Below are 23,676 nucleotides of genomic sequence, written 5' to 3'. Positions count from 1 at the left end.
GAGCATAGTGCAGAAATGTGGATGGTTCCTTGAGAGGAAGCAGACAGTCAGTCACAGCGAAGAAAGTTGTACGTGGCTAGTACCAAAGTTGGCACCGAAGGTCTTTGCCAACAGGGCAGAGTATATACACCATTAAGTGTTCCACTCCTTCACATCCATCTTTTTTGGAAACACTGCCTGATGCCATAACTGTTACTGTAATATCTACCACCACTGAGGATTAGTAGTGTTTGCCATGAGCCTGCGTGCTAAGTCGCTTCTGTCGTGCCTGACTCTTTATGGCCCTATGGACTTTAGCCTGCCAGGCGCCTCTGTCCATGGGATTCTCCAGGCAAGAACACTGGGGCGGGTTGCTAGTCACTCCTCCAGGGGATCTTTCTGAACCAGGGATCAAATCCATGTCTTCTGCCGCTCCGGCCTTGCAGGGCATATTCTTTTCCACTGAGCCATCGGGAAGCCATTATTTACCATGTACCAGGTATCCAGTTCTGTAATTTTGCAGGTATTACAGAACTGGATTCTTATACCAAATGTATAAAGTTAGCTATTACCATTTTACAGATGGAACACTGAGATATAGCAGTTAATGGTAAGACAAGTAAATAAAAGAGATTCAAAGCCAAGCAGTCTGATTCCAGGCTTTACATGTTCCGCCACAATGTCAAACAACCTCTCAATATGACTGGATCTTTTTCAACAGGCAAAACAAAATGCTCCCTCCAGAGACTCTGGCTCTTTAAGGCTGTCATTTGGGAAGTATGTACTCCTTGCCTAGTTATGCTGCTACGACCTGAATATTTCTGGAATGGATCCTTTGGAATTACCTTTATAGCCTGCAGCTCATTCTTTGAATAACTCCTGTGGAAGCAAATCTCGCTTTGAAGGAGGATTTTATTTTGGACACCACCAAAGTCCTTTGCAGCCAAGTACAATGACTAAGGTGGGTATCTAAGCTGGGCGATGCCATTTTTGGTCAAAAGTGAAACATGGCTGGGAGGCAACAGGATAGGTTGCTTCTCTGCGTTCTGTCTGAGGACTGCTCCAAACAGGAGCGCTAGTTCTGGGAGCAGTGGGTGTTCTGGGCCCATGGTTTGAAGTCTGGTGATTAGACTTCAGGGTGAGAGGTGTGTGTATCAGTTTAGATATGCAAGTTTTGGCATGTGTGTGTGTGTGTGTGTGTGTGTGTGTGTGTGAGTGTGTGTATGCTCAGTCACTCAGTTGTATCTGACTCCTTGCAACTCCATGGACTGTAGCCTGCCAGGCTCCTCTGTCCATGGGATTCTCCAGGCAAGAATACTGGAGTAGGTTGCCATTTCCTCCTCCAGGGGATCTTCCTGACCCAGGGATTGAGCTGGAGTCTTCAACATCTCCTGCATTGTAGGAGGATTCTTTACTGCTGAACCACAGGGGTTTTGGTATGCTTATCTTCAAAGGTCACATTGCTCGCCTCTCTAACTTTGATTGATTTCTTTATTTTTAATTTATATTATTCAATAATTTCTCTAGGTAACTTTTTAGCAAGTTAAGTTGACCTATCTAGTTGAGTGAATTGGGATGAAGCTATAAGGCAGGAAGTAGCTTTTTCGGTCTCTTACACACAGTTTTTATTCTTTAATCCACTCTGGAATCCACTCTACCTAACCCAAGTGGTGGTATTATGTATGCATGCTACTTGCTGTTATGAGAAACTAGAACAGAAGCGATCAGGTGGATCAGCCACTTTGGTTACTGCTTCCCTGGTGGATCAGATGGTAAAAAATCTGCCTGCAGTGCAGGAGACCGAGGTTCTATCCCTGGGTCAGGAAGATCCCCTGGAGAAGGGAATGGCAAGCCACTTCAGTATTCTTGCTTGGAGAATTCCATGGACAGAGGAGCCTGGCTGGCTACAGCCCACGGGGTTGCCTAGAGTCGGACATGAATGAGTGACTAACAGACACACACACACACACACACACACACACACACACACATTCCTTCTCCAGTATCTGGAGCATATCTGCAATGGTATGAATGATTTTTTCCACCCAAGTTAAAATCCCAATCCTCAATGTGATGAAGCTTTTGAGAAGTGCTTAGGTCATGAGGGTAGAGCCCTCAGTAGGGGATTAGTGCCCTTATGAAAGGGATCGCTATGTACACACTGCTATATTTAAAACGGATAACCAACAAGGACCTGCTGCAGGACACAGGGAATTCTGCTCAATGTTATGTGGCAGCCTGGAGGGGAGGGGGGTTTGGGGGAGAATGGATACATGTGTATGTATGGTTGAGTCCCTTGGCTGTCCACCTGAGACGATCATAACGCTGTCAATTGTCTGTACTCCAATATAAAATAAAAAGTTTTTAAAAAAGGGATCCTAGAGTGTAGTCTTGCCCTATTGCAGCCACGTGAAAATACAACAGGAAGTTGGCAGTCTACAACCCAGAAGGGAGCCCTCACAGAATCCGCTGGTACTGGAGCTCTGATCTCAGATGGCCAGCTTTCAGAAATGCAAGAAATAAACCTGTGTTCTTTACAAGCCATTCAGTCTGTGTATTTTGTCACAGCAGCCCAAACTCAGACAACATCCCCCGCCTATTTCGATTCCATTCAATCTCAAGTGTCATGTCTATTTCTCCACTCCTTCCCTGAACTCTTCCTTGACACTTTGACCTGCAGTAACCTCTCTCTTCTGTATTTCTGAACCCAGATCATGCACACAATTCACTGGACTCCCTTCCTTGTATTGTTAATTAACTTTTCATGTGTAAACATTTTATTTCTCCAGCTATATTGTCAGACTGCAGGGAAGGTTGTCCTTTTTCCTAGCCTTCCCTTTTCCCTCCCACCCTTTTTTCCATCCTTTTATTTTTTCTTTCTCTTTTTCTCTTTCTGTGGTGCCTTCTCAACCTCAAAGACAAAATAAGGGCTCGGGGATACTTGCTGATCCTTTTTCTTTTTGGTCACTTGGGGTCTTGATTGCTGTGGCGCGGACTTTAGTTGTGGGTGTTTCTTTAGTTCCTCTTTATTGCAGTGCTTGGGCTTCTCACTGTATAGCTTCTCTTGTTGCTCTAGGGCAAAGGGCTCAGTAATTGCTCAGGGGCTTTGTTGTTCCGCAGCCTGTGGGATCTTCCCTGGCCAGGGATCAACCTCGTGTCCCCTGCATTGGCAGGCAGATTCCTACCCACTGTACCACCGGAGAAGTCCACATACTTACTGATTCTTACCTGTATTTGTTATATCAGCAGAATGAAAATCAAATCACACACCTGGCAGATTTATCTTCTTTATTATAATTTTCTTAAGTAAATACTGTTCTGTTTTTGTTTTTTGAGCATATCCTTCTTAAAGGGTATATAATCATATTTCAGGAAAAGACAGCCCGAGTTAAACATTTTTATTATTTGTTCAAAGTGATCAAGGCCCAATGCATTGCCAAGAATCAACTCTATATTCTCAGTGATGATTTTCTTAAAGATATGTTGTTAAAATTCAACAACTCCTTCTTGCTCCATAAAACCTTTGGAGTTGACATATTGATTCTTCAGCAGTCTGTCAAAATATTACTTAAAAGTAAACATTTGTTTTAACAGTATTAATTTCCCTTCTCCTTTGGGTTCTGAATATGAATAAGTATAATATCCAACAATCTGAAGACAGACTATATCATTATTTATGCTCTGCAATTAACAAGCTTTCACATTTTTGATTGCATCTTTCTTGTGGTTATAGATAATTTAAATCAGGTATGTTAGAAAGAATTAATGGTATGGTATTTTTCTCCCCTAAATTCCCACAGTTGTGGATGGGAAAATCCCTCATAGAAATTCCCTAATACTGGACTCTCAACAATGTCTTTTTTTCCTTTTGCAAGCTTGCTCCTTTTGCCTTCTCCCAATCATGCTAAGAAATGAATATCACTGTGTTACACTGTGCCTGTAATTTTTAGTGTAGCCCGTGGTGAGATTTTTAGTCTGTTTACAACTATATGGGCTCAAAAGCTTCTCCAGGTGCTCAGCTCTGCTTACAGTTTAATCTTTTAAATGTTTCACAAGCACATGGTTCTTAAAGAAAAAAAAAATACAATGCTATTATGACTTTTGGTAGAGAAGTTAATGGCTTTTGTCTTAAGAAAGGAAAAAGAGAGCATAGACCAAAAATAAACAATATTTCTTTAGCTATCTTGCATGCTTGTATCTTAAATACAGAGCTCCAACCTTAAGTTAGACTGAAAGTCTGTACAAAGGAATTCTATTATGACTATTGCCTTCTTCTAGGATGTTAGCAATACAGACTATTAGCATATTAGTGCTACTGTAAGAGCATTTTAATTAGGAAAGTGCAAGATCTAACTAAAATCCAGCTTCTAAAAGAAACTGTCCTAGTGTCATGGAGAACGTTCCAGAATATCTTGTACTTTGGCAATTAGATATCACTTCTGTGGATCTTTAGGAGCAAAAGGCCCTGCCCGAGACTCGGAGATCTAGCTTTTGAGATTGTGTGTCTGTGTTATTTGAGACGAAGGCCTCCAGCCAACTTCCACTTATTCAGGGTTTGTTTATCCAGCAGATGGATGGTGAATGCCCCTTTCCTCTCAAGGATCCTTTGGAATGAATCCTATTGTTATCATTACCTCTGGCAAGCTCTGAGAAGACAGGAGATGAAAACCAAGCTTGATGAGTCTACTCTTGTTAACAACTCTGGTGGAAATTTTGAAGGTTAAAGGTTCTGGAACATTCTGAACTGAGTCGACCCACTTGATGGAAGTGAGAAACCAGAAGACTATTAGAAATGCCCTCGCTGCAGGCAGCTGCTCAGCCCCTGTGCTCTTTGGCCCACTTCTCTGCTTTTATGCAAGATGTAGTGGGGACCTGATAAATTCTTAGCTCTCTTTGAAGGAGAAAAAAGAAGACATACTGCCCTTGGCCAATCTAATACATCTGGTGAAGAGCTTCAGCTAGAAATCAGAAATCTTTGATCCTTGGTTATTGATCTAATCCCTCATCTGCAACTTCAAGGTTGCCGAATGTGGCCGCTGTCTGGGCCCATCACCGTATTCCTGCTTCAGCAAGGGTCCTGCATCACTCAGTCTGAGGAACTGAGAATCCTTCCGAGTGTCTTCATATTAATTCTTTTCTTTTCACTCAGTTTTTCTATCAAATATATTATATATGTGTAAATATACTTTACATGCTTTACGTATATATATATACACATCACGTATTTTAAATCCCTTGGTATGTACTTCATTAGCCATGATATTTTTAATCCTTAATATTGAGTTCTGAATATCTGCAAGCAAAAGTGACTTTCCATTTTCCTTCTATTTGATTAGTTGTCTTTATCTTGGTTGCAAAATAGAAGTTCTAGGAGTCTATACTACAAAGTTGTAAAATTTTTACAGATTATCTTAATGTTTAAATCAAGGCCTTCTAAGAAAAAGTGATAAATTCACAGCCTATTATAATAAAAAACTCACTTAATAGCCTTGTTTTATAGCACTGTATATAAAAATAATGTGTTTCTCCCTCCTTCTCTGCTTCACTCCTTCCCTCTTTTTTTCTTTCCTTCCTTCCTTCTGTTACATGATTTCCTCTTACATTCTGTATCAAGCTGTTTTAGAGTGCTTCTGTGTTTTTGAGCATAGGTAGTTAATATACATTTATTCTGTCCTGCCTCCAAACAAGTGGAAAAGTAGAAAAGGACATTAATGTATGTTATATCTTAAATTATTTCAAATACTGACTTGATTTGTAAGTTGGACCAAAAAATACAATTTCTCTTTAGTTTTCTGATTTTTATGTTTTAATTTATACAAAAGAGAGAACAAAGTATAATGAATCTTTATCCATCACTCAGCTTCAATGATTATCATCATTTTCCTGATCTTTTCCTCACCTTTTCTATTTGCTTGAAAAATTTTAAATTCCAGACGTATCATTTTACTTCAGTACCCAGCTTGACTTTTTTGAAACAAGAGGCAATTTCAGAAATATATCCCCCGGTTATGAGATGATAGTACTTTTTCACTGATGCGTTGTTCAAGACAATAAATACCACTGCATTAATAAGATATTATTCCATCCTAACATGTTACTAAGTTAGTGCTTATTGGATATTCTTTTCTTCTATTTAAAGAAAATAAAAAGTCTGCCCCTTTGGCAGTTTCCATTAGTAAAATGGCATGTGTGCGTGCTCAGCTGTGTCTGACTCTTTGCGACCCCTTGGACTGTGTCAGCCAGACTCTTCTGTCCCTGGGATTCTCCAGGCAAGAATCCTGGAGTGGGTTGCCATTTCCTCCTCCAGGGGATCTCCCCAAACCTGGGGTGGACCTTGAGTCTCCTGCATTGGCAGGTGTTCTTTGCTACTGAGCCACCTGGGAACTTAAAAGAATAGCTAAAGCAATTAAAAAAGTCATTTTCATCAAATGACTTCTTTCTGTAGTAAAGAAGAATAACATGGTCACAACGTGGCTTTATTTGTTTATACGTTTATCTACCAGGAACATTGTAGTTTATTATTTGGTGAGTCCTCTTGTTTCCTAAATAATATCAGATAACTGAGAATGTCTGTGTGGAGCTTGTGTTCAGTCTTTCCTCAATGCTGGCATTTGGCTACTTTTGCACCCTAGACAGTGATGAATTATAAGACTTATAACACCTCTCTGTGGATTTTATGCCTAATAGGAATTTATGAGTTTGATTCTCTTGGTTCGCCTCTGGTTGCTAGGTACACACTTAAAAAAAAAGTGTCAGTAACTGTAATTTCTTGAAGATTTACTGTTCATTTTTCCTCTTCACTGAGAATAGAGACAGAGAGGTAGAAAAATATAAAATGGTAGAAAACTCAGATTTGAATTTGAAATGTGACTTTTGGGAGACTCTGGCTCAGTCTGTGGATTGGGAAGCTCCCCTGCAGAAGGGAATGGCAACCCACTCCAGTATTCTTGCCTGGAGAATTCCATGGACAGAGGAGCCTGGTGGGCTCCAGTCCAGAGCCAGACACGACTGAACGACTGAGCACACACTCAGTGCTCAATGCACTCCTTCGGTGGCTGCTTTCGTATTTACATAACATTCATATACAAATCTCTGTGAATCTTTTGAATTATTTATTTAGCATCAGTTCTTAAGAGTATAAACATCTATATGCAATAGTTTGACTACTTTTGAGGGCTGTTCATTAAATAAAAGTAATCTTTGCACAGGCACAGTTCTAGACACTGGGAAAATAATATCAAGCAAAACAAATACAAAGCTAAAAAGAGCATATAATTTCTGTGAAAAGTGATAAGACAGGAAAATGCAGAGTGTTTTGAAAGCTAATCTAGCCTGAGGGTTTTAGGAACGGTTTCCCTGGAATGGGGCGTTTAGTCTGAGATCTAAAGGAGATTACCGCTGGCAAACTGGGTAGTCATTTGAAATCCTGGAATGAAACTGAGGCAGGAGGTAGATGGGACCCCCTGGGGTAAAGCAATTGGAGATTCATTCCCTGTGGACAGAAGCTCCAAGAAAAGACAACAGGGCAATTAAGCGGGGAGGCTGGGCCCTGCCCAGACCACATATTTCTTTTCTCAGAGTCAGGAGACCTCCCCCGCCACACGTGTACAGAAAAGGCCCCTCGGAGGCCAAAGTGGAGTTATGTCAAGGGATGTTCACTACCTATACATCTTTTCAGTAAAATCCAACCTGGCTAAGAGATGCATGTGGACACATGGGAGGATCCTGAGATCTACCAAATATGAACTATGAATCAGGCAAATCAAAATGATTGGTCAAAGGAAACCTGGAAGAAGTGCCGTATAAAAGTAATTCAAACTGCAATTTTGGTGCACCTCAGCGACTCTCTCTGGCCCTGAGCCTGCCCATGTGTCTGTCCACATGTAATGTACTCTTTGTCCTCTTAATAAATATTCTACTTGCTTCACTACTTTTAATCTTTGCAGAGATTCTTTTCAGCAAAGCTGAAGGGCCGGGGCCCTTGTCACTGACCACTGGACTAGTGGCTAGGATCTGGTTCACTCAATGCTGTGACCCAGCCTCAGTCTCTGACTGGGAACCCAAGCCCTGCTCCAAGCCATTGCAGGCCGACCCTCTGACCCTCTTCCCCCCACCCCCTTCCCCACCAGGATCAAAACCAATGGCCTTTGGGAAAACTCTAAAGCAAGTTTTGTTGTCTTTTGTGTTTCATGAAATAACTTTTTCTTCCCCTCATATCGTAAAAAGAATTCTTCTGAAACACTGAAATTTGAAGCTTTGGAGCCAACCAAATCAATCCGTTTGTATGTGTCTGTCTTGGCTATGTAATACCTTTCACTGTTTCTGGGTTCAGATTTCCTTGCCCACTCAGGGATCAGACAAATATTTCTCTACATCTGCTAACACTTCTTAAAGTTTCATTGAAATGTTTTAACTTTTTATATATCTGGCATTTACATTCACAAATGGTCTGAAAGAAGGCTCTAAAATTTTTTTTTCCAAGTAAATTTCTACTTTTGAATTTGAGGCTATGTTTGGAATGATTCTTTTTTGCTTACAGATTTATGTTGCCAATTTCATCATATTCTAATGTTTTGTGGCTATGGTTACCAAGGTTTATTTCTGGGCTATCTTTTTCACACATAGATACACTTGTCAATAATTCTACAGCTACTACTTTTTTAAATTGTTATTTTATGGTACATTTTCAAATCTTCATGAACAGATATCTGACCTCACACTGTGTTTTTCAGTTGAATTGCTTTTCCTTTTATCTCCACTGAATTTATTTCTCTAGATGAACTTTAGAATTATGTTACCAAGTTCCCCAAATTTATGAATGGCTAGTGATTAGAATTGCATCAAATCTACTAACTGTTTTAGGACAAAATAAAAGCTTTATGACTTATTGTAAAAGAAAAAAAAATTGTATTCTCCTGCTTTATTCAAGTCTTCTTTTATGTCTTTGTAAAGTTATACCTAGTTTTTTTCATACAGTTTTGGTCTGCCTGAACCTAGAGAGAGATATTAAAGACAAATAGGAGAATCCTTATCTGTTGATCATTCCTTGTATTTTTAACAATTTAAGATTGATATATAGGTGTTCTGTTACCTGGGACATGTATTTCTTATTGTAGATTCTGCCTTTAATATAAAAGAAATGTTATTGTTTCTTTTGCTTAGTGCTTTTCCATCTTAAATAACAATTTGGCTGATTTCACATTCTATTCCTACTTTTTTCCTACTCTTTGCCTGATAAATCTTCAGACTTCTTTGAAGAAATGTCATTTTGATTTAGGTAGTTCCTTTTTATCTATCATGTCACTGGATTTTATTTTTAAACACATCCTGAAGATATTTGTCTTTTAATAGGAAAGTTCAAACAATGCGTTGCCATGATAACATGGTTGGAATTCTGCTACCTTATTTTTTTGCTTTCCATTCTTTTCTTTTCTATATTTTACACACATTCTCTCTCCATGAAGAAATATTTTTTTGGGGTATTTGCTTTCAAGAAATATCATTCTCCTATATTTACCTGCTTACTGAATTCAAAAATAAAATGATGTCCTTTGATAGCTCCTAACATAAATTCTATCCTATTGCTATGACTTTGTCAATATGACATATGGTTTTAGACTTGAATTTTTATTGCTATGAAAATATTTTACATTATATATCTTCTCTAACTACTATTTTTATCTTTTTGGTTAATTTTGAAACCATATTTTAAAAAAATTACTTATATTTATCTCCAAGTTTAACTGGTTTTGATATTTACTAAAATTCTTGTATTTTTAATTTACATTGGTATTTAAGTAGAGTATAATATTCATCAGTGTTGCTTGCAAAACTCTTTTCCTTGCAAAAATCAGAAAAAACAAAAAAACCCTGGACTCACCCATGATATATTTTCCCCATTCACATCTACTTTGTTGTTGTTTTTTAGTTGCTAAGACATGTCAGACTCTTCTGTGATCCCGTGAACTGTAGCCCACCAGGCTCCCATCCGTATCCGTCTGCAAACCTCAGAGTCTTGAACTGCACACGTTGACCTCTTTAACCACCTGCATGGGCATCGCTCTAGTTCAGACCATCATTATTGGTCATTGTAATTATTGCAACAGTTTGCTATCTGACTCCAGCCTGGTCTCCTTGGAGGTTAAAATGTTAAGTCAGACCGTGTTTTTTCCTTGCTCAGTTCCTTCCGCTGGCTCTTTGTCTCACTCAGAGCAAAACCCAAACTTACTTCCAATTTCGCAGAACAAGCTCGCTGCCCTCCACTGGCCTCTTGTATTTCCCCTCTCTCCTTGGTGCTCCAGCCACACTGACCTCTTGCTGTCCCCTCCAAGAAGTTGAACTTACTCTCATCTGTGCAGACACCTGTCTAGTGCAAGCTCATCTTTTTGGAGAGCTGTCCCCCTCCATCCTTGTGGTTTCCTCTCAAAAAAGAGCTCCTGCATTATTCTACATAAAATTGCCCTCAACTTCCTTCCCACCTCAGCAAGTATATGGTTTATAGTTCCTTTTAAGAACAATAGAATATAAAACAATAATAAATCCTAAAGGAAAAGAAATTATGATAGCCCACAAAATAGGCTAAATTAAAAATAGCTGTTTGTAATCACACTAACTTAGCCTAAGACAAAGGCAGTATGATTAATAGAAGGGGCTATAAGGTAAGGTTCAGACTTTTGAATTATGGAGACAAGAGCCAATTAAATACAGACCACTAAGAAACTTCCAAATGGAGACCACACGGAGTCAAGTTGTTTGAGTGGGCATTCTGTATAGCTCTGTATTCCTCTGTGACTTACTGTGTTCCTGAATTAGTATATTTTCTCTTCAGCTGCTCTTAAGGGAAGGCACAAAACATTTATGGGTTGGGAAAACTTGTTGTCAAGCCAAAGCATCTTCCACATTTTCTTCTTTCCATTCTGTCAATGTCTTATGAGCTCATTTCTGTCACAGAGGTTTGCATATGACAGAATAGACTATACTTCTTTAGTGGAGGGGCTTTGGGCCAATTTTCTGGATAGGTCTAGCCCTCCCATCTCATCTCATCTCCCACTTCATCTCAATCACTTATTTTTCTTTCTTTTGGAAAACCAATGAGATTCGCAGATTGTGTCTGTTGTACTTGCTCCTAGATCACATGACAATCTATAGTACCCTCTTTTAGAAGACAAAAAGCAAACATTGGAAACAACTTTGCTGATTTTTGTGTGAAAGCTCTGATACAAAAGTTGTGCTTGTATGAAATGCTTGAAAAGATAGTGGCTATTGAATACATTGAAAATTACGTGCTTGAATTGGTTGTCAACATTGTGCCAGCTCATCATTTGTACCCACAACACAAAGTGAAATTCGCTCAGTCATTTCTGACTCTTTGAGACCCCAATGGACTATACAGTCCATGGAATTCTCTAGGCCAGAATTCTGGAGTGGGTGGCCTTTCCCTTCTGCAGGGGATCTTCTCAACCCAGGGATCGAACCCAGGTCTCCTGCATTGCAGGTAGGATCTTAACCAGCTAAGCCACAAGCGAAGTCCAAGAATACTGGAGTGGGTAGCCTATCCCTTCTCCAGGAGGTCTTCCCGACCCAGGAATCTAACTCGGGTCTCCGGCATGGCAGGTGGATTCTTTACCAGCTGAGTTCTCAGGGAAGCCACAACAGACATGAGCACAAAATCTTTGCTCTTTCTAAGCAGGTGACCTGTCAAGCTCACAGAACCACATGTGTATTTTAAACTAAACTCCTTGCTGCCAAAACGGAGTATTTTAAAGAGCTCAGTTGGTTGATAAAAGGGAAATCTCCCTAGCAGAGGGCTGGAGAAAGCAATGTGGCAACTTGGGAAGTTAGCTGGCATTATCTTGGATGGAGAATTAAAGACAGCAGTGGAAAATCTTGTGGCTGTTTTTATGACTTTGTGTCCTGAATTTCATTAAGCAAGATCTGAAAACTTTTTTTTTTTAGCATGAGTTACCATTCTAGTTGTATTTATTTGGCCTTATTAATATCAAACAGCTTGTATAGTAATTGAGGGTAAGGACATTGTGTGTGCGTGTGTGTGTGCGTGTGTGTGTGTCCTGCATGTCACTTACTATGGGGGTTTGTACCATGATAATGTAGGCAAATAATGTGGTAGAGGTTGTTGGTGCAAAGAGCATGTTAGGTCACCGAATTGCACGGCCAAATTCAATCTTTAACTGAGTTCTATGGGACCAGTGCTCATAGCGTGAGGTTTGATTTTCCCCTTTCAGCCTGGTGGGCAGTAGGTAGGAAAAACCTTAACCAGAGATTAACATGCCTCTTCCCTCCTCTGCCCCATGCACCTGGCTCCTGAAAATCTTAAATTCAACTGCTCAGGGGAAGAACACCTTGAGTCATTCTGAGGGCAAGTTAGAATTATCACAGGAATCTGCAATTAGCAGGTTATATAGAACTACTTGAGAAAGCAGGGTGAAAAAGAGGATGAAAATGTAAAGTTGGAAATGTCTGTGGTTAACCACATAATCCGAGTCTTCTAGTAAATATGCTATTTCCTGAGCAAAATGTAGTTACTTTGGAAGTGATTTGAACTTTTAAAGTCACCCATGTACCATTTAGTATTTAAAATATAGTGACTTACAAAGGGTACTGAGAGTGGCTTGGGTGTTTCAGGGTTTCTTCAGAACATCCAGTGTACTCCTAAAGAGCAAATGAGACATTTGGGGAGCTTGGCTCACTGAGGATGTCCATCCCAAATGTAATTTATGAAGCATCATTTTCTATGCCTTAGCTTAAATACATGTGTGCGTGTTAAGCTGTTTCAGTCGTGTCTCTCTGCGACCCTATGGACTTTAGCCCCAGGCTCCTCTGTCCATGGATTCTCCAAACAAGGATACTGGAGTGGGTTGCCATGCCTTCCTCCAGGGGATCTCCCTTATCCAAGGATTGAACCCGTGTCTCCCACATTGCAGGCAGATTCTTCACTGCTGAGCCATCAGGGAAGCCCGCTGACTTAAACAATTTCACATAATTTTACATATTGGGTTGGCCCAAAAGTTTGTTCATGTTTTTCTGTAACAGTTTACAGAACGAATGGACTTTTGGGGCAACTCAATATATGATGTAATTGAGGAAGAGATACAAATTCAAATGCACCCTGAGCCTGATCCGTTTTCATTTAATATGTCATACATAAGAAGTCGGCAAACTATGCCCACAGAACAGATTTGGCCCACTGCTTCAGAAATAAAGCTTTATTAATACACCACCACGCCCATTCACTTACGCACTGTCACTTTCATGTTACAATGGCATGATTGAGTAGTTGTGACAGAGATGGTACAACCCCCCAAATCTATTTACCATTTGGCTCTCAACAGAAAAAGTTGGCCAACACTGGTGTACATTATTACGCTAGTAACAAACCTATCACCAAAGATATAATAGATGTCTTTCTCTGTAGCAATCACATTACACCAAAGATACAAAAAGTACATTTCATTAGAACAAATCTTACTTCCAAGATATTTAAGAAAATATTTTGTCTTGAAATTCACTATCTATGTCTCAGATTTCCTTCCCAGGAGTTAATTCTCATTAAAACAAAAAAGACACATGTTCAAAAAGTGTCCTTTTATTATTTCTAGTAACATATATCGTATAAATACTCTATTTTTATATGACCTTTTACAAACGCGATATAACTTAAAAGTTTTATCATTAGAAAGAAATGTATAAAAATAAATATGTTATTATAGGCATTTATTACAAACTATAGTCCTTCTTAGAAGGAACACACAAACCAATACTTATAAAGTACATAGAATTTATAGTAACGTATTTTACTATATACATATGGAAAAAAAGTCATTTTCTTTCATAGTAGAAGAGCTGAACAGACATTCACCAGGATATGACTGTTGGACCAGCTGCTGGGGGTGGGCCAGCCGCTACCCCTCAGTAGCCTCCCCACGAGACATGTGATCGCAAGGTCCCCAACACTGGGGACCCTGTTGTACACACCCCATTCTCGTTCTGGCATTACATTCTTTTTTTTTTTTTTTTGGTGATCTTACTGACTCTCTTCAGACACAAACTGTTTTTTTTGTTTTTTGTTTTTCCCCCACATCCACATTCCTTCAGTCGGCTTACATCAGGAGGAAAGAAATAAAGGAGGTCCCCAGGTCATGAGGCCTCCTTAAGCTTTTGCTAGCATCTGATACATCACTGCTGGTTTTTTTTTCCCCTTGTAGAATTTATGGTATGTTTACAAATACATGCAATTGTTTCTAGGTCAAAAGGAATTCACAAAGAAAGACACAATAATGACACAAGAGAGGAAATATGGGAGTCATATGAGTCATGGACACTGCGAAGCATTTCTTGTGCTGGACAGTCCTGAATTCTTAACTTCAAGACGGCATAAACATTCTCTGAAACCATAGCAGCCGGGAACAGTGATGGTCAAAGATCCTATGTGCTTTCCTTTCTCCCTCCATTGATAGTGAGGTAAAGTAAGCCACGTCTTAAAGCAAAAATCTCACCTTCCTCCTGCATTTCATTTCCCAACCTCCGTGATACACAGTATTTCGTCAGTATCAGGAAGCAGGGATTGTTCATATTTCTTAAACTTACTTTTGACCATTGCTTCTATTTTCATTAGAACTTGTCAGGAACCTCACAAAAGAAATGATAATGCCCTGGGGCTCTCTTACGCTACCTCATTGGTCAGATAGGAATAGTCCTCATAAACTACACTATCAGGTTTGTAACTGGCAGGAAACTCTGATGATCTAACTTCTTTTCTACCTACCTCTACCTCCCAACTCATCGCCACCCCTGGTTGATCACCAGGGCAAGGCGCCCTGGATTCCTCCAGCCTTCTTGATTTCAGTGCATCAGCCCTTCCCACTGCCCCGTCCCTCAGCACCACCCCTGCTTAACTGCACTCTGCCAGCGTGCAGAAGTCTATGTAGTGTTTAGGTTTCTTTAAAGGATCGCAGCTCTCATGAGACAACACCCCCCCATCATGGGACAGACACTGCAAGGTTCTCTTTTTGTAACCCTTCCCGCAAGTCTTGGAACACGGCGACCAGTCTCCCAGCTGCCAGCGGGGGCAAGGCAGGTTTGCACAAGGTCTGGTGCTGGCCGGCTTCACTTCCTTGGCGCACTCGGAAGCAGGCTGTCCGTTGATGTCCCGGCACTCCACGAGCCTTCTCTGCACACCCAGCCCACACGACTTGGAACACTCACCCCACTCTTCAATGACCCACTCCGAGAAAGTAGGGATGGCGTTGAAAGATTCCTTCTTCTTCTTCATGAAATAGGTGTATTTAATTTTGGGTCGGAGGGCATTGCCCACCGTCAGGACTTGGATGGTTAAGGGCTCCTTGAGAGGGCTGAAGCTTCGGATTCTTTCTAGCGCCGCCGAGGAGCCGCTGTACCTCAGGACAGTACCTTTGTAGGTGATGTCTTGCTCCAAAGTGGACAGAGTGAAGTCGCCGTTCAGGATATACGTGCCATCGGCGGCTTTGATGGCCAGGAAGCTCCCGTTATTTCTGGATCCTCTCTGATTCCGTTGCTTCACTTCAATGTTCGTGGCTCCGGTTGGAATTGTGACGATATCATGATAGCCGGGTCTGCAGGCAAGAAAAATAGAGAGAAAAATCTCTCAGTCACTGGCTACTTATGTTACTTAGCTTGAAACACCAGGCAATCAGGTAAGAAAGTAATTTTTTAACCAGACCTATAAGAAGTTACATGGAAATGATAAGAACCTTCAGGAGTAAGGCATTTTAATACTTACTTTGCACTGGTAACTGATCCTGATATTTTTTTGCATGTAGATCCATTTCCTCCACAGATGCCACATTTATCGAACTTCTTTTTGGAGTCTATCATGCGATCACAGCCAGCTTTTACACACTGTCCTTGCACACAGACGGAGGTGGAATCTGGGCTGCAAGGGGTGCCATCCACCACCTGAAAAAGGACGGACATGTACCTGGTGTCACACGTTAATTAACAAGGGCAAGAGATGATGCTGGGAAAAGTCCGAAAGTCTTCCTCATTAACATTACATTTCTATCAAGATTAAAAATAGTACTCTGCACACTATCCTTCTCTTTGGCTTTTTTTTTCCATAGACATCTGAAATATTATAAATTTTTAGATTATCTATGTCCTATCTTACTTTTAGCTGAGGTCAATGAAAGCAGAGCTTTTAAATTTGTTTACTCCTGTACCCTCAGTGTCTAGAATACTACCCGGCAAGAGCAGACGCTGATAAATCACTTGTATGTTGAATCTGCAACTGGGGACTATTTTCCTAGCCTACAGTGATCATGACTCATGATATTTCAACCAAATTCAATTCCATTTTCTATCTCAGAGCCAGATTTATCCCCTCAACAAAACAGCAAAGCTATGCTTCTACTAGTTCAATATATGTTCTTAAACACAAGAGTTCTCAATGCTCAGTGCTCACAAGCTCAATGCTCTTTCACTATAAGTCCATTTGCACATGTACTGCTAGTCACCCAGGAACAAGCACTTCTGACTATCTTAAACTATTTTCCAAAACCAAGGGATGGTTTTCATGTTAATATATGATATACCTATCCATGCAGAATGGGCTTTTCTTCACATATAAGAGTAATAATAAGCCATTGCAGGAATCATTAAGGAATCATTAAGCACTGGATTCAAGCTTCATCCATAACCCCAAATAGCACAAGACTCAAAGCAGGTAGTTACCAATGTATCCAGAAGCAAAGCTGTCCTAACTTGAAATTGAACATGCTGATATATAAATTTAATATATATAATTTCGACTTAATATATACTTAATACATTAAGTATATTTATAATAATTAAATATTATATATAAACATTTCAATATAAAAATATAAAACGACAAAGGTTGCATGAAAAGGTCGCAAGCCAAGTCTCGGGTTCTTAGACCAACAGTCCAAAGGAAAGTCATTACCTTGGGCTGTAAAACGAAGAAGTAGCCAATGCCTTTGGCTTGACAGATAAGCTTGCACCTGTCCTTGGGTGAGACTCCTGCGTATTTGGGTATCCACTCCACTGCGGGCCCGCTGCCAAAGGAAGCTTTGGAGAATTCATTGTGTGCCTCACACTGTTCCTCTCTAAAGCTTTTTCCTGGAAAGAAAAGGAGATGATGACGTTATCCCTTTCCAACCTTCAAATGCCCGTTTGCGGAGCATCCTTTTCCCCTTCTCTCTGCTCACCGTCAATCTCGGGACAGTCCTGGATGTTGCAGGACCTGTAGCGCATGCGCTTGCCCTCACAGTATTTTCCTCCGTTCTTCGGCACCGGGTTGTCACACTCCCTCATCGTATATTGAACTCCGCCTCCACACGTTCTCGAGCAGTCTCCCCAGGGCCCCCACGGCCCCCAGCTTCCGTGAACAGGGGTCTGAACAGAGACACACATCATTAGTGTTAGAATCCTCTATGGCAACCCTTTCAGAAAGATACAGGACACAGAATCAATGATGCGAATCTTTCCTGCATCCCTGCCAGAGGCCACAGGTCAGGTTGCTCATGGGGCATCAAATGTCTGAGCCTCACTTGGTCATTTTCCCTTCTGAATGTCAAAGTAGCATGCGTTGCAGTGGACAACTCACATCAAAGTGCTTCTTGTCGCTCTTGTTCAGGCACTCGCTGTTGACACACCATTTCCCCTCTCCGCAGCTCGTGCCGTCGGCCCAGGGGAAGTGTTTGGTCTGGCACACGGGCAGTCCGCCAGAGGTGCCCGTGCACCAGAGAATCGAGCAGGTGCTGGCCGCGTCTGGGCAGTGTTTGGACTCCTCTCCGAACGTGAACTGGCACTGCCGGTCAGCATCGTACAAGGTCCCCGGGAGATCGGAGGGCAGCTGAATGGCGATCTGGGGCTCGTCCATCAAACATTCACCTGCAAAGAAAAATACCAACTGCATATTAATAAATAGTAACTAAAGGCACGCAGGGGACAAATCAGCTTCAGAAAAGATTTATCGTTAGAGATAATACATAGCAAAGTGATTTGAAAGCTGAAGGGTTTGGCAGAGCTATGCCGGAGAGTTTTAAATTACTGTTAAGATGTTATTCTTAATGGGTTATTTCTGCCTTAATAATGACAGGAAATCATTGTTCTGCTAAACACTCAAGTTCATGTACTCTGGGAGCTTCTTGGCCAGAAGCACTATGTTTTATTGGAAATTCAGGTTTAAAAACATATGTTCTTGACAATGAAAGTCATTTTGAAGGGAGAAAGGGAAAAGAACAGAACAGAAAGAAAGAGCTCGTTTAACAAGTACTGTATGAACACGCGGATGTTTGGATAACATCGAGAAAGAGGAGCTGGAGTGTCTCACCGTGACCATTGTCCAGAAAAGTTGTAATCATGGAGGCGCTGCAGGGAGACCAGGGCTGGCTGTGGTTCAGATTGGAAAGCATTGACGCCATCATGTGGGAATCCCGGTTGACACCGTTAATGCCAGCACACTGCTTGGCATCATCATGGGGCATGTTAAACACATGGCCTAAGGAGAAATCCAAAACTCACATTAAAACATGTCATTTGCAGCGTGCTGTTTTCCCCAGCAGAGATTCATCTGTCTCAAAGTGATATTTCTAAAGAAGAAATGTGTCTGGATACCATCTATTTTACAGACAGTGTCTACTTTTCACACGGTGTGAACCAATGTGTGAATTTCCAAATGTGTCCCTAGCTCCGACTCTCTGATTCTGAATTCTAATAAAGATAACCATGCTGAGAATCGTGCAAAAGCATTTTCTGCAGATTTTAGGGAGCTCTGGCACCTAAAATGGCAATATAATCTGCAGACGCTCCCTCTAACAGTAATACCTAGTTCATCAGCTTGAATTCATGAATGGGGCTTAACTGGCACTCCTGAATGGACTTACCTAATTCGTGGGCGGCAGTGAAGGCAGCTTGTAAGCCATCATCCTCTATGACAGAGCAGCTTCTGTTGGGATCACATATAGTTCCAACATCCGCCATCCCAAGAGTATCACATGTCTGGGCACCACACAGGTCCTACAAGAAGCAGAGATTTGCCCTTTTTAATACACACACAGGATGAACTTTGGGATCAAACTGCTTGGCAGGGTGTAGCCTCACATGTGCTTTGGAGCATCTACATTCTTTGTTGCTGAGTAGCCCTTTTAGGAGTATTTTGTGTGACTTTAAGATTTTCCCCTAATGCATTCAACTATAACTGTGAAACTTGAGATGTTAAAGCTATGGAAGGAATTCCCTGGTGGTCCAGTGGCTAAGTCTTTAAGTTCCCAATGCAGGGGGCCCAGGTTCGATCCCTGGTCAGGGACCTAGATCCCACATGCTGTAACTAAAGACCCTGAATGCTGCAACTAAGACACAGCTCAGCCAAATGAATATTTTAAAAATTAGTAAAGATTAATCATGTTAGCCAATGAATAAATACTTAAGTGTGAAAATATTGGTAAGATGCCTTACGAACATTTGTTACAAAACTCACTCCCCATGACTGGCAATGTCTTCCTCTCACCTGTCTGGTGAACAGAATCGCCGTGTCATAGTGCTCTGCATCCCGGTCACTGGGCGGGTTGTGCTGTTTCTGCCAGCCGCAGAAGTTCCGAAGGGTAAGGGCAGCATTGGAAGTCACTTCTGGGCCCTTCTCTTCCTCGTAGATGACCAGGATCTTCACCACCACCAGGCTCACTGAATTCCGAATGCTGGGGTGTTTATATAACCGGGCCGCTACGGAGAACAAGGTCAGGAGGTAGTGCCTGAGCCCGCTGCCGTGGAACTCGGCCATGGACTGGTCAGCCACAAGCATCGTTTCCACATAGCGGGGGCTGGACACAAATCGCTTCTTTCTTAGGCTTCCAGTTCCTGTAAAGACACAAGGAAGATCATTTGCTCAGGGACAGTCTCGCCAAGAATAGTTTACCTTCCTAGAGTATATAAGGAAAGCCTAAACAGTCAAAGCAAATAATACAAAAATACACCCGGGGGCAAACAATAACAAAAATATTTGCATCTCTGTTCACTGCAAATGTTATTTTTAAAGTTTTCTCCTTACTGTAAATCTAAAGGCCGTGTGCTCCTCTGAGGGGGTCAGCTTTTTTTTTTTTTTAAGTAGCATTTTTTTTTTTTTAAATCCTCTTTGAAATCATGCAATCTGAAAAAGGCAGGATGCACACCCCTCTTTGCAGTCGTAGTAAAATCCTGGAGCAAGGGGAGCAGGCAGAGCCCCTGAGTCACTCTTTCACAGGCCAGGACTCAAATCCTGAATGAGATCATCAGGCTCCACGTGGAAGGCCCCGGGCAGGGCTGGGGCCTCTGCCAAGGGGCCGGGCCTGAAAGAATCTCAGCCCGCACGGCTCGGCTCTCTCATTCCAGGGGTCCCTGGGGGTGCTCCGCTCAAGCCAAATCCGGCACGAGGACCACCCAGTCTGCCCCGGCGCCTACGGCCCGGACTCCTACTGCCCCAGGGAAAGAAAGATCGTGCTGCGGATTCGGGGGTGGGGGTGGGGGCACGGTTAATTATTCAGAAAAGAGTTCTCCGACTCCAGACGGTGAACCAGCCCGCCCCTCTAGGGAAGTCCTACCCTGGGCTCTGACCACGTAACTGCTTCCAGGAGCAGACGGACAGGGGGAGAAGAATTACATTCTGCAAGCCGGGGGGAGAAGGTGAAGAAAGAGACCAGGCACCAAAGTGATAGGAGGAAAGGAACTACCGCAGAAGCAAAGCACCCAGCAGGGAGTCCGGGGAAGGCGTGTCAGGAAGGATCGCGGTGACTAAATTTTCAACACTGTTTCGGAGCAGAAGGGTGGCCGCGAGAGGGAGCGCACACGGGAGGCGGGTGGGAGGCGCGGAGGCGGGGCGAGCCGCGCGGAGAGACCTCCCAGGCAGGTCGGGCCGAGGGGCCCCGCCGCCAGCCGGTCGGGGTCAGCCTGTAAGCCGGGAAGGGGACACAGGCCAGCAGAACAGAGACCCCAGCGCAGCTGTCCAGGCTCGAGGGCTGCGCATTCCGAGGGTCTCTCTCCCCCGCCCTCCATCTCCGCCCTCCTCCGGTCTCCGGGTGCGCGAACAGGCAGCGGTTACAGAACTAAGCGGCCAGTTACAACTCGACCGAACGACACATGGACGATCGTTCGCGAGAAATTAACAAGGCAGAAAGAAGTCGCACAAGCTCACTTTCGACCACCAAAGCGGGAGGGGCTGAGTTACCAGCTCTCCCTTCCAGATCCAAACGCTTCTCTTTAGCAGGAAAAAAAAAAAAAAAAGAAAGAAAAGAAAAGGAAAAAACAAAAACAAAAAAACACTGATAACGTCTGTCCTCTCTCGATAATTCATGATCAGGACAAATGGTGAGTTCACCAGCCCAGATCTTAAGCCACAAATCACCACCACGTCTCGGTCCTGTCCGCACAGGTTTCCGTCTGCCAACGGGACTTTACCCTCGAGTCGCGCGGCCCAGAGAAAGGAGGGAGGGGGCGATGAATGGAGAGACAAGTGGGAGCCGCTCTGGGACGGATACCTGTTCGGTGTCCCGGGCGCTGTGGCGCTCGGTCCCGTGGCGCCCATCGCGCGGTGGCGTCCTCGCCCTCCGGCTCCGCGCCCCCAGCCAGCTGGGTCTCGTCATCCAAGACCCCGCACTTGGCGCCGCCGTCGCCCCGCCGCCTCCGCCGCAGGAGATGGAACTGCTGCAGCGCCGGCGGCTCCTCCCCGGCGGCGGCGGCGGCGGCGGGGGCGAGGCTCAAGGTGGCCGCGGCGGGCGCGGGTTGGATGAAGTACTCTTCGCCCTGCAGGTAGAAGGCGCCGCGCACGCCCTCGCAGAGGCTGAGCGCCGCGGCGGAGCTGGGGTCGCCGTCGACCGTGCCAGAGTAGAAGCAGTGCGCCAGGTCGCCCACAGGATCAGAACCCGGCACGTCCGGCTCGGGTCTGCGTCCCACCGTCTGGAGCGTGAAGCCGGGTGCCAGGAAGCTGCGGTCCGGCTGCAGCTCCAGGCTCAGCTGCCGGCCGAAGGCGTCCAGGCGGAGGCGCGCGGTCCTGAGTCCCGGATCGCGCTCCAGCGCCGGCAGCACCAGCTCCTCGTCCTCCTCGGCGGGGCGCCCGTGGGCGCCCGGCAGAACCAGCAGCGCCGCGGCCGCCGCGAGGAGCAGCAGCGGTGCGGGAGCAGGCTGCAAGCCCCGAGCCTTCGGCGCCGCGTGCCCCATGTCGCCTCCTGCCGTGCGCTTTCGGAAACCCGCGGGGACCGCGGGCTGCATTCGGGAGGAACCGCGCGCCTCCGAGCGCTGAGCGCACTGGCTATTGTTCGGGTCCGGAGCGCGGAGCCCCGCCAGCCTGGCTCGGGACTGTTAACAGTTACTCTGATTCTTGCAAAAGGGCGCGTAGAGCCCAGCCGCCGATGGGGCTCCCGGAGTCACTAAAGAGCAGGCGCTGCAGTTCTGCCGGCGCGCGGCAAGTTCTTCTTCTGGCGAAGAGTTGGAGGCACCGCGCAGCAGGCGCTGGCGGGGTGGCTGCTGCGGAGACGCGCAGCGCCCCGGTACGCCTCCGGGGCCGGGGCGACGGGCCACACGAGGATCAGCGTCTGGAGACCCCCTTCGATCTCCGTCTCGGTCGCGGTGCACCTCGCTCTGCGCAGGGCTCAGTCCTCTCGGCCCTTCTGCACGCCCTGGCAATGAGAGACCCCAAGCTCTGAGCCGCTTTCCAGCGAGTGCAAGGACAGAGCAGCCCCGGCCGCCTTTTTATATCTTAGACTGAGTCTCCGCCCCTCCCTGACCCCCCTTCCCTCCTCCCTCTTGGCAGCCTTTCTATCCCCGGGACCCCGCCCCCTAAACTCAGTCTGGGCTAAACAGCGCGGTGCGCGAGCTGGGGCGGGGGAAGGGGCTGGCTCGGCGCCACGTGCTCGTCAATCTGGGGGCGGAAGACGCAGGAGGGGCCCTGTGACCAGTCCTTTGCACGTCTGGGGCTGCTGCTGGGAGAAGGTCCTCTCTCCCACCGCCCCTTCCACCCGCCGTCTTCTGCCAGGACAGCCGGGACGTGGTCCCTCTCCCGTGCGGGAGGGAGCGTGAGGATGCCAGTCGCGGGATGGAGAGCGGAGTCCCTTCTCCAAGGTTTCCCCGCCCGGGAGCTGTCCCCGCGCCGCCCTCCTTTCTCAGCGCACCCCACCCCCCGCCAGCCTCCTCCTCTTCAAGCCGGGAGATGAGCCAGGGCTCCCCTTTCTAGCAAAACACCCCACTCCAGCTCTCCATCTCCCGGGCCTGCCTCAGGCCCGTTTGCAGCGGGCTCTCTCTCTGCCCCAACTGTTCTCTGGCAAGCTGGGTAGGGCCAGCGCGTCCCCTAGAAAGCGTGCCTGGGTGAGGAGGCCAGGAGACACTTTCCAAGGGCCTTGATTTGAAAACGCGTTTGGCATCGATCTTCTCGTCCGTCATCTGCCCTCGCCTCCTGCAACTCCCATCCCGTCCCCCTCCGCCCCGGGCCTTAGAGATTTCTCGGTGGAGACCCGGGTTCACACTTCCGGAAGAGGTGATCTGGAACGCGGTTCCATTCCCCGGAGCCTGGGGAGGGAAGTGCGCATTCTCTACTTTGGGGGAAATACTCCACTCCCGCCCAGTCGGCCTTCTTCCACCTACTAGCAGCTGCGGGGCAGAGGCCAGCTGGGCACAAACGTCCAGGAACCCTACTTTTCCACCCAGAGAGTGGCAGCA

General features: G+C 44.7%; 1 protein-coding gene across 1 annotated transcript; it reads right to left on the bottom strand.

Annotated features, from left to right (window-relative positions):
• Positions 1 to 13,187: 13,187 nt before the first annotated feature.
• ADAMTS1 (ADAM metallopeptidase with thrombospondin type 1 motif 1) lies at positions 13,188 to 22,684 on the bottom strand. Its single transcript, XM_043448879.1, has 9 exons — positions 21,504 to 22,684; positions 19,505 to 19,851; positions 18,882 to 19,014; positions 18,329 to 18,496; positions 17,600 to 17,886; positions 17,202 to 17,388; positions 16,937 to 17,112; positions 15,755 to 15,930; positions 13,188 to 15,587 (listed from the first exon to the last, which is right to left on the bottom strand). The coding sequence occupies exons 1-9, from the start codon at positions 22,231 to 22,233 to the stop codon at positions 14,888 to 14,890; spliced, it is 2,904 nt and encodes a 967-aa protein (XP_043304814.1). The 5' UTR covers positions 22,234 to 22,684; the 3' UTR covers positions 13,188 to 14,887.
• Positions 22,685 to 23,676: the final 992 nt, after the last annotated feature.

Source organism: Cervus canadensis, chromosome 27 (genome assembly GCF_019320065.1).
Source record: "Cervus canadensis isolate Bull #8, Minnesota chromosome 27, ASM1932006v1, whole genome shotgun sequence".
Classification (NCBI taxonomy): Eukaryota; Metazoa; Chordata; class Mammalia; order Artiodactyla; family Cervidae; genus Cervus; species Cervus canadensis.
The sequence above is the reverse complement of the archived record's forward strand: the minus strand, read 5'-3'. Positions and strand labels throughout refer to the sequence as shown.

Bases quoted from the DNA above. Each gene is read 5' to 3' on its own strand.
- ADAMTS1 (XM_043448879.1), bottom strand. From the start codon at position 22,233: ATGCAGCCCGCGGTCCCCGCGGGTTTCCGAAAGCGCACGGCAGGAGGC. The intron at 17,113-17,201 runs GTGAGCAGAGAG...TTTTCTTTCCAG, and splicing joins GGACTGTCCCGAGATTGACG to GAAAAAGCTTTAGAGAGGAA. The intron at 15,931-16,936 runs GTAATGACTTTC...GTCCTTTTTCAG, and splicing joins TCTTCGTTTTACAGCCCAAG to GTGGTGGATGGCACCCCTTG.